The sequence below is a fragment of the Triticum urartu genome, chromosome 5A (assembly GCF_056163025.1).
Source record: "Triticum urartu cultivar PI428250 chromosome 5A, HENAU_Tu73, whole genome shotgun sequence".
Taxonomy (NCBI): Eukaryota; Viridiplantae; Streptophyta; class Magnoliopsida; order Poales; family Poaceae; genus Triticum; species Triticum urartu.
Window position 1 is genome coordinate 530,491,524 of NC_141877.1, and position 11,190 is coordinate 530,502,713.

At 43.0% G+C, this 11,190-nt stretch overlaps 1 protein-coding gene and 1 long non-coding RNA gene across 2 annotated transcripts; one reads left to right on the plus strand and one right to left on the minus strand.

The window, feature by feature from the left end:
• The first annotated feature begins 7,780 nt into the window (after nt 1-7,780).
• On the plus strand, nt 7,781-8,939 carry LOC147972531 (uncharacterized). Its single transcript, XR_015603424.1, has 3 exons — nt 7,781-7,936; nt 8,102-8,264; nt 8,660-8,939. It is a non-coding gene; the product is annotated as an uncharacterized LOC147972531 (long non-coding RNA).
• Nucleotides 8,940-9,733: 794 nt separating this feature from the next.
• Nucleotides 9,734-10,386, minus strand: LOC125556533 (auxin-responsive protein SAUR36). The gene has a single exon (XM_048719250.2). It carries the CDS (start codon nt 10,298-10,300, stop codon nt 9,863-9,865), a length of 438 nt encoding a protein of 145 aa, XP_048575207.1. The 5' UTR covers nt 10,301-10,386; the 3' UTR covers nt 9,734-9,862.
• Between the last annotated feature and the right edge of the window lie 804 nt (nt 10,387-11,190).

The window sequence follows — 11,190 nt, forward strand, 5'->3', positions numbered from 1 at the left end:
TGACGTCACCCTAATGCAATGCTGACGCAATAACTCTTTTTCTGGATTTATTCTTACACGGGAAATTCCAGAAAATAGTATAAACTTCAAAAAACATAGAAATTAATCTATAGCTCGGAATGAAATAAATTATATATGAAAAATGATCAGAAAAATCCAATCTATCGATTTGTACCATTTTCATGCATGATAGAACAACTTACGGCTGCTGTTTAGGCCAAATCATATAAATGGCATTTAAACCCTCACATATGGAGTTTGAATTTGAACCTAGGGTTCAAACCAACTCCATTTAACATGTTTCTAGTTGCATTAGCTCAAAACACAGCATATTGACATGTCATGATCATGCATCATATTGTGCATTGCATTGATGGTGTTTCCTCTCTGTTGCCGGTGTTGCTCCCTCTCGGTAGACGTTGTTTCGACGATGAGATCGATGACACCGATGAAGAGTTATACTATCTTCAGAAGTGCCAGGCAAGCAAAACCCCCTTGTTCATTCTGATACAATCCCACTCTCTCGCTCCTGCTCTCTTCTACTGCATTAGGACAATAATGATTCATCTGTTACTTGGTGCGGTAGTTGAACCCCTTATCCTCTGCATGACCTATCATTGCCATAGTAAAATAGATGAAACACACTAGCATGAGTAGGAGTTGTTTGAGACCTGATGTGCCTACTCATTCATGCTTGTTTGTCGTGCCTGATACTGCTTAGAGTTGAGTCGGGTCTGATTCATCGGGAATGAATTGGAATGGTGATGAACATGTCCTACTGTGTGAGCTAAGTGTGTGAACACGATTTGGTAAAGGTAGCGGTGAGAGGCCATGTAGGAGTACATGGTGGGTTGTCTCATTGAAACCGTCCTCAGGAACTGAGTTCTGTGTTTGTGATCCATGAACAGCTACTACCACACATTGGGATCCTTAATTGACTCTCTCGACTTATTAACCGCCTTGCTCTCTGTCCAGGAGTTGCAACTAGTTTCTGGTGTTTGTAGGATATGTGTTGGAGATCGTGCGTAGCGCTGACCCTAGGGGTGGGCTATGATGCGGTAGATACACCGTGGCACGGTGTACCGGGCGCCCGTTTGGTGTCTCGGGAACCCTGCACACATCGTTTGGGGCTGTGAGCGAAACTCCAGCCGGATCTCCTCGCGGATGGAACCCGAATAGGCGATAAACCTGGACTAGAGACTTGTGTGGTCAGTCAGGTCGTGGCCGACTCCCTCGCCAGGCTTCCGCTTGAAGGTTGCCGAGATACACAACGTGTACATGGTGGTAAGTGGCGAGAGCGTGTGTGAAGAAGTACACCCCTGCAGGGTTAACATCATCTATTCGAATAGCCATGTCTGCGGTAAAGGACCTCTGGGTTGCCTGTATAGTTCATAGACAAGTGAAAGTGGATACTCTAAAATGCGCAAGATAAGCGTGAGTGCTATGGATGGCGTTCTCGTCGGAAGACGGGAGCGGATCCATAGTGGTGTATTGATGTGGTGAATATGTGGACTCGTGTGCGCCACCTCAAAAGAGATACTTGCAGTCATAGTTTAAGATAGCCACTGAGTCAAAGCTGGCTTGTTGCAGTCAAACTCCACCACCCCCTTTATTGATACTCATGCATATGTAGCTAGTTCTGATGTAAGTCTTGCTGGGTACATTCGTACTCACGTTTGCCTATTTTATGTTTTGCAGAGAGACGTCAGTCTCGCTAGTTCCGTGTGTACTTCGACGTTTAGCTTGATATCTCAGCTACGATCTTGTGCCCTCGGCGGGATCTGGTAGATAGTCAGGCTTCTCAGCCTTTTTCATTTGTAGATGTCTGTACTCAGACATGTTAAGCTTCCGCGTGTGCTTTGACTTGTATGCTCTGAATGTTGGGTCATGAGACCCATGTTTGTAATACTTGGCTCCTTAGAGCCTAATGAATAAGTACTTGAGTCGTAGAGTTATGTTGTGATGCCATGTTGTATTTAGACATATCGAGCATATTGTGTGTATGATTGAAATGTTTGGTATGTGTGGGATCTGACATCCTAGTTATTTATCCTTGGTAGCCTCTCTTATGGGGAAATGTAGTCTTGTGCTTCCATGAGCCATAGTAGTCCGCTACAGCCCGGTTCACCGAAGTCCTGCTAGCCCAGCACTACTGCTCCGGAACACTTGACTGGCCGGCATGTGATTCACTTCGTTCATGTGCCTGTCCCTTCGGGGAAATGTCATGCGATGTTATCCGGAGTCCTGCCTAGCCTGCTATAGCCCGGGTTCCCGGAGTCCTGTTAGCCCAGTGCTACAGCCCGGATTCGCATGCTGTTGAGCGACATGCTCGATGTTGATTCATGTATGCATGTCCCCGTAAGTTAGTGCCACTTTGGGTTCACGACTAGTCATGTCGGCCCGGGTTCTCTGTCATATGGATACTAGCGACACTATCATATACGTGAGCCAAAAGGCGCAAACGGTCCCAGGCCATGGTAATGCGACACCCGTGGGAATACCGTGCGTGAGGCCGCAAAGTGATATGAGGTGTTACAGGCTAGATCGGTGTGACTTAGAATCGGGGTCCTGACAAGTTTATACCATGCACTGCTACTCCAAAACTCCACATGACTCCATCTGTAATTGTAGGCCCTTCTTTTCTTGATCATAGTCGACACTCAAGTCAAATTAAGTTCTCTTTTACTCTAATCTGTGTTCTCAACTTTTGGAGTATCCGCTTAACCCCATCAGAGGCTGATCATTGATCTTCGTGAAAGTGGATAACTCACTTATTAGGTCTTGTTCCATGGCGGGCCAAAGGCTACCCATGCCCTTTTATTCATGTGTTGTGTTGGGATAAAACACCCATTCCCCGGCCCACGCAACACGACACATATGGCCATGTTTTTTGGTTATTATGAAAATAGTAGGAAGACCAGGAAAGAGGTCCTATTCCTCGACCTACACGACGAATAGCCACGAATCATGCACCCCTGTCCGTGCATGATTTGGGCTGGCACAACTACGGGGAAGGGCCGCCCCTGTATTTTTTCGTTTCTTTTTGTTTGGGATTTCAAAATAAGTTCTGAAAAAATTAAATTGTTCGGGATTTTGAAAAATATTTCAAAATTCAAAAAAGGTTCAGACATTTTTAGAAATGCCCAGAATTGCAAAAATAGTTCATGATTTCAGAAAATGTTCACGATGTTAAGAATTGTTTTTGGGAAATAAAAAATATTCACGATTTTGAAAAAAATTCGGAAAATAAAATAATTTCCATGGATTCAAAAAATGTTCGTGATTGTCAAAGAATGTTAGTGTATTCGAGAAAATATTCGTGGTTTTGAAAACATGTTCGTGAATTCAAAAAATGTTAACAATTTTGAAAACTTTTTTGGGAAATCATAATTTGTTCATGGATTCAACAAATGTTTGTTATTTTGACAAAAATGTATGTGTATTTACAAAATTATTGTGATTTTCAAAAAATGTTCAGAAAATCATTTTTTCATGAATTCAAAGATTTTTTCATGATTTTCAAATTTTGTTGCACATTCAATTTTTTCCCTAAATTCAAAATATGTTCAAGATTTAAAAAATGTTAACGATTTTTTGTGAATTTGAAAAATTGCAAAAATAAAAATAATGAGGAAGAAAAATAATAAAATGTAGAAGGAAAAAAATTGAAAGAACAGGAAAAACTAAATAAAGGTAAAAGAAAATAAATAAAAAATGAAAGGAAAGACAAAGAAAAATAATGGTTCAGGGAAGGTTCTACTCACTCCATGCCATAAGGGAAACGCTTGCCTTCAGCCAGTGGATCGCACACGAAGCGATCTGACACCTACTCTATGTGATGCGTGTCCGTGTGTTTTTTACGTTTCTCTTTCTGCGACATTATGTGTGTTGTTAAACTGCCTTCCGCAACAACATTTATGTTGCAAAAACTAAAGGTGAAAAAAAATGCAAACAAATTTTGCAACATTGTCTGTGTTGCAATTTTTTCCCGCAACAACACTCATGTTGCAAACATAGTGAAAAAAAAATCTGCAACACCACCTATGTTGCAAAAGATTTCTGCGACCTAATCTTTGTTGCAAAGTATTTTGCAACACTCTCCTTGTTGCAATGATCCGAATGGCATTGGATGAAGGATAGTTGTATATCTGACGGTTGTAGAGGCGACGGATCTTTTAGAAAGATCCGCCAGCCGACACATAGGACGGCCCATCCCATAATGTAAGACGTTATTACATCTCCAAAAAAATATGATGGAGAAACCTAAAAGTGAGCCGGCCCAAACAACATCGGTAGGGAGGGGCCCATATTCCCGCGCGTGCAGAGGAAGGGGCCCATATTCCGCGTGTGCTCGGCGCCGCAATCCTCTTCCTCTCTCGTCTCCGGCCGGTCCCCTCACCGGCCGTCGCCGCCTCCTCGCCGTCCCTTCTCATCAGCGAATCAAGCATAGGTAGCAGCAGTGCCACTCCTCGCCCCCAATCGCCCCGCCGCAACCCTAACCCTCCCCAATCGGCCGCCGCCGACATGTGTCCGCCGGAAACAAGCTGCCACCCGGGCTGCTACTCGACCTCATCGTCAAAGAAATCTTCATCCCTGCCCGCCGGACGAGCCGAAGTGCCTCGCCCGCGCCTCCCTCTTCTGCAAGGACTGGCACCGCGTCCTGGACGTGGACGACCCCGGCTTCCGCCGCCGCTACGGCGAGTTCCACCGGAGAGCGCCCCTGCTGGGATTGCTCCACGACTACGGCATCTTCTTTGATCACCCTATCGGCCAGTCCAGATTCGTACCCCTACACCACAGGTTTCTGCTCGAGTCGACTCACGCCACGGTCGCAGCCTCTTTGGAACCTACGTTCCGCCGGAGTCTGCTTGGGCGAAGGTCGACGACAAGGACAGGAGCTTGCTATCTGGCTGCTGGAATGCAGCAGTGCTCTGCGCCGCGGACGGCTGCGACCACGGCATCGATTGCCGGAGCAGCCCCTTCCTCGTTGCCGTCATAAGCGCGGACTTCCATTGGCGGCGCACGTTCGCCTGCCTCTACTCATCGGAGGCAGGCACCTGGAGCCACTTCAGCTGCTTGGATCACCCGGGCACTGTAGTCGTTGGCCGGGGTCGGGCCAGCGTCGTTTGGGGAATGCAATATATTTTCCCTGCAATATAGGTTCTGGAATCATGCAGTACAATGTGGCCGAGATGGAGCTGTCATGGATCAACGCGCCTTCTGAATTACCCAAACGCAGTGACTTTTGCCTTATCAAAACAGAAGATGGGCAACCTGGGGTTTGTCAGCTGCGACGCCGGTGGCCGTATGTACATTATGGTGTACAAGCACTAGGCTGTAGTTACAAGAGGAAACAAAATGCTTCACATAGTTAGCACCTTCTTGATGGACATGATTGTGCAGTTAGTTTTCATTGTGTTATTCTATGTCAGATTGCACTATCTTTCATGGCCTTACATTATGCCCTTAAGGCGTTAACAATGATAAGCTGACAATTTGACACCTATCTTTCACCTAGATCTGCATTTTATGGACAAATTTCTCCAGTGTGCTATGACGTGTTATGAACATGGGTTTGCCTTGCTACGCAAAGCTGAGGAGCAGACTGTTCTTAATATTCCCAAGAGTGCGCAAAATGAAGAATCAGTGGGGACTGCAATTGACCAAGATGATGCTGGAAACTCAAAGGCCTCTGTTAGCAGTATCACGATGCTCCATCTTCTGAGGAAGGTGATACTCAAAGAATGTGTGTTGTTATCCCGTTACCCCATATGGTCATATACACTAGAATATATTGTTAGTATCATCTATCGATGCAGTTTATAATATCATACTTGTTACGCTATACAAATACAACCTTTTCTCATCCTCTGTTCATACCTGTTGAAGACTATACATGGTAAACTGCTAATCATTAGTGTACTCCTATATTTGAAGTTAATGGTCTTGGTTGAGAATCGAAAATGTTTGGAATTATCTGTTGATTCTCATCATCATTCTGTAGGAGAACATTTCATCGAAGTGGTTTTTTTTCTTTAGGGCCTGGATTGGGGCTATTTTTTGTGTGCTCCCCAGTATGTAGCTCAACCTTGAAATAAAACAACACCGAGGAGCGTGCAAAAATTACACTCAATCCAAGCAGTTCCTTAAGGAGCAATGCAATTTTGTGCTATAAATAGTAGATGCTCTACGGCACATTTGATTCTTTTGCCATTAGATTCCAACTAGCGGGCTTTGAATGAGCTGCTTCTTTTACAATAATACTACACATTATTATTTTTGAAATTTTGTGTTACTGAAATTACATAATAACAGCAACAATTGACATTTACACAGCATTCTAACAGGTCTATATCTCAGTTCACCAATGTAAATGATGATGATCACCTTATATCGGTTGGCTTGGCTCATAGATGTGTCATCCAGCCATGGCAAATACTGATAATAGTCATTGGTCAGGTCAAAACTCAAATGGCAAATATCAGGAGGATGGGAACCATGATAGTGACAAAGATGATGGCATGTCAGGAGATGAAGATTATTCTGATTTGGATCTGGCATGGAAAATGTTGGAGAATGCAAGAGAAGACCCGAAACCACACTATGTAGAAGGTTAAAATCATTTCTGCTCTGGTTGCAGTCTCCATGGAAGTAGGTAGTCTCAATTATCTTAAACTATAGTTATTGTCCTTCATTTAGTTGGTTAATGGTCTTCATACTCATGGCCCCACATCTGCTTTGCAGAAGACATAGACAGCTTACTCGATGACTATTTCAAAGCTTTTGCCATCTTGGGTAATTTGGTTGACCCAGACAGTCGTCAGATTGTTACACTGTATCCTCCTTGTGGTAATACCAGTATCAATTGTCTACCACAGTGTTATAAAGCAACTTACTGGCAACTCAAGTGTCGTAGTGCTTGCATCCTTCTATGGGTTTATGTGTATATTTTAGTCTGTTAAACTGAATTTTTATGTGGCTAAGGTGTACTTTAACTTTATACCCATGTGTGATTCAGGTAATTTGAGTTCACTCGTATCTTGCACAGGTACCTTCACTAATGTGAATGTACCTGTACGTGTAGTTATGGTGTTGAACTCTGGATATATCATAAAAGAAACTCTGGTTATATCATAGAAAAAAGATCAATTATATAATGTTGTTATCTTTCATATTTTGGTTATAATGTTGTTATATTTCATATGTTGGTTATCTTCCTTTTAATTTCCTTGATTCAGTCATAGAAACAGAAGGATGTGTTATGTCTCTGAACTGGCATTCAAGATTAGTGATGCGATTCCATATTGTGCAAAGGCTTTTTCATCCTTTTTTCTCTGTTTTGGTAGCAGGAGAAGTAGTTTGTTCAGCCCGGACTTCAAAGTAGTCTCCCCTGTTCACCTTCTTTTTTAGATAGAATCCTCAATGAGTGGAAAGGACTCCCAAACTTGCTCTCTCCACAGTACTATACCATATAGAGACGCGCCCTTGTGATATGATAAGAAGAAAAGGGGCCAGGCCGCCCTCTTTTCATTATGTAAATCATGTATGCTAAACCTGAAAAGGCCAAGGGTGATAGCGGTGACAATGCATCTTCTGCTAAAGGAGGGGCTCTGGAAAATCTGCTCTAAAAGATGTGATGGAGTTTCTTACTGACATATTAATTGAATTTGAGATGAAGGTAAATGGTCTTGATTTTGTTCATGTTGTTACCGACTTGGTTTCAGCTTGAAGACCTGGAGCATGAAATGACATCGTTGAATTGTTTTAATTCAGCTTGAAGACCTGGAGCAAGAGATGTCAACACCAAGCCCTTTTACAAGTGAGGTTTTCCTCAAAGGCAAGGGTGGCCAGAGCACTGGCAATTTCAAGTCAAGAGCTGCATCTTCCCCAACTATATCTTACCGCAGCAGCAACTGCAAGTACTAGGTGGCTGAAAGTAATGCAACTGACCTTGGGTTATAAGCAGAAGCATAAAACTGTGTTTTAATTGAATTTAAACCTGATACTTGATTCAGGATGCTAGTTTTCTGTTAAAAGGGAATTTGTTCCCAGGTGTAGTTCGGTAATTAAACGCTCGTTTGTGGTGCTTATAATCCAACAGGACGTCACCGTCGAGCCCTATCTGGTGCGTATTTTGGAGATCTCTGATCTTGTGTCAAGTATGAAGGTTATGAAGTTAAGGATGGTGCTTTGGTCAGAGAGTGAGGCTACTTGGGAACATGTTGACATGATGCTTCAGAAGTATCCTGAACTCTTTCAAACAGGTATGTGCTAGATCTCATTACTATTAAGTGTTTTCTGCTATTAGTTTGTTGGTGTGAGTAGAAGAATTTGGGACTGTGTTCCTTAAAGGAGGGGAGACTGTAATATCTGGACTAGCTATTTAAGGAGCAAGGAAGAAAAAAAAAAGGAACACCATGCATATTCAATGCTGAACTGTTGATTTGTGCCCGAGGGCTGTCCAATGATGGGCATTCTGCAGGTCTTCTGCAGGTCTCGTTGCTTCTTTCAAAGTAGAAACCCTTCCACAGTTCCAAGTTCCAACGTGACTTGTTTTCATTGTTCCTGTATCTGACTTAAGCTCTATTATTAACATAAGTGATGCTTGTATCTTTGTTGATGCTGTGCTAATAAAATTCCGGATGACTTCTTACTGCAGAAAATGGATCGAGAGAAGCCCATGAGAGCAAGTTTCTTCTACCCTTAGCCTAATGAATCAGAAAGGGTCAATGGGATCTTCAGATGCTCTGTTTATCCTTTTTGCCCTGGTTTACTTACTGCACATGGGCATGTACTTCCATTGGGATAGTGGATGCTGATTCCACTGAACTGTTTGTTTCGTAGTTTCAAGTATGGACGTGAGATGAACTATATATATTTTTTGCCTTGCCGTGACAGTTGACACTTAGGATCCACCCTTTTGTACGAATGATATGACTCGTCCTTTTAATTTTCCGTGTTGCATATTTGAATGACAAATTATATGCACCATTTGCTTGCGAGCTATCTAGATTATTATTGGGTTAGGTTTTTTTTATGGAAGATTTCATTGTTTCCGTCTTCTGCCCCTAGAGAGTGCATCCAGCCCACTATTGGATTGAGACTGAGAAGGAGATTCTGTTTTTCCCTTGCCATGATGGTGATACTTGTTTGTGGAACTATTTTTGCAGCCACTTCACAGGCTGTGTGATAGAGATGGTTGTTGGAGTGATTTCAGTACCATCTCTAGTGTTTGTTCAGTTAGATCTTCAAGGATACTTCAGCTGGAAGCTCCTATGCTGCTCTCAAATTTCATGCGGATTTTATTAAGAATGGTCCATGTTTGTGACGAGCATATGCCATAGGTTGTGCTTGAACAAAGAGAGTGGAAAAGTTCCCATATTTCAGTACCATGTCTAGTACACCCTCTGTTCCAAAATATAAGACGTCTTGGCAGTTCAATTTAAACAGCCAAAACGTCTTATATTTAGAAAACAGGTAGCAGTTTGCTAGGTTTGCATCAGTTTTAGCATCTTCCATATTACTGTCAGTAGCTTGCATGCCTTCACTGGAGGAAGTTAAGAGGAATTTTTGTAATGGTCTTCTGTTGGAACCTGGCGACAAATTTTGCCAGACACCAGGATCTTGAGCGATGGAATGGAACAAGTATGTCAGGTCAGTACAATATGCCCTTTGTTACATACTACCAAATAACAATATTCTGCTGTCGGAAAAAAGGTTGTAGTCTTGTAGATCCAACTACAAAATTGTTCTTCACTTGTTTACTGGGGTATGTGCATACATCTATTTACACATTGCATCACAAGAAGGTTTACCCAAAAGGGGTGCATATATATACATCAAGAAAATCACTTCTCACTAGCTAAAATATAGCCATTGACTGGCCAAGACCCGTGCAAACCATGGCGATGCCACTCTGGTTGCTGCGTGGCATTACCACAGAGCTAAGGACGGCTCTCTCCACCTCCTCTGAAGGCTTTCTTTTAAGCAAGCATATCACATACGCCATCACCGCCGCGTTGCAAGGTACCGTGATCCTGTCTTCACTCGTGAACCCGAACTCGTCCTCCGACATCCTCAGGAGTTCCCCGAACACCGTTGTACTGAGGTACACCAGCGGGACCTCGAACCGCTCTCCACCGGTGGTGTAGACAACGCAGTGGCCCTTGTCTGCGATGGCCGATGCTCCCCGCAGGTCGGCGTCGTGGATCGCCCCCATCGTCGCTGGCCTCCGCTTCCTGAGGGCTGCCATCTGCTGCCACTTCTTTGCCTGCTGAACTAGGCTCCTAGGACTTATCATGGTGTATTTTTTCTGATGAGATGCCCTTTTGCGTAAATGTGTGTTGGTACTTGATGTTTTTGGGTGGTGTGAAGACGCTTGTGTGCTAGTTCCATGTATTTATAGGATAGCAAGGGAACACTGCAGCCTTATGTTTGTCCTATGGCTATGGGTGTGTAACTATCAATATGACTAGTTGCCAGAGACAAAGTCTTGGTGTTATCCTCCAAGGTAGCTACTTGCTCTGCATGATTGAGCCTGATACCCGCTTTTCATCCTAGTCTGCACTTTTCGTCCAATCTGGTTATCCTTTTCTTGGTCCAGTCTATGTCAGTCTTATTCTTCCATTATGGCAGTCTGCCTCATGCTGCTTGGTTTTACATTCGTAACCGGTTGCATTGGTTCTGAATCTTCTGATTACCAGATGTTTACTTCAATGAGCTTGTTTGTTTGTATACGTTTTCTTCTAACGTTGTTTTCAGAAAAACGATCTACTCTTGACCAATAAACATGCTAGCACATGGTTCCCAACCGGTGCATAATTCAAATTGTTTGTTTGTAGTACAAAGCCTTGGCCATTTCTCTGGGCTAATTCAACTTGTTGATGTGAGATATAGGAAAGTGAACCAATAAAAACACTGTTTATTGAACCTTAGTGTTTTACTGGATCTATAAATCTGAGGGCTTGTCCACTAATCAGATTCCTTTTTTTGGGACACTCATTTGTAACTAGTGAATAATCCACTTTGTTTCTAGTACCAGATTCCCTGTGATGTGTAGTCCACAGATTCTATCTGCGTTTATCTTGCTTTATTAACCACTTCCTTACTTTCTGCCATAGCTATAATCTCAGCAACTGCTTCCTCCAGATTCCATGTGGTCTACATCAATGGTTTCTTCCTCCATTTTTC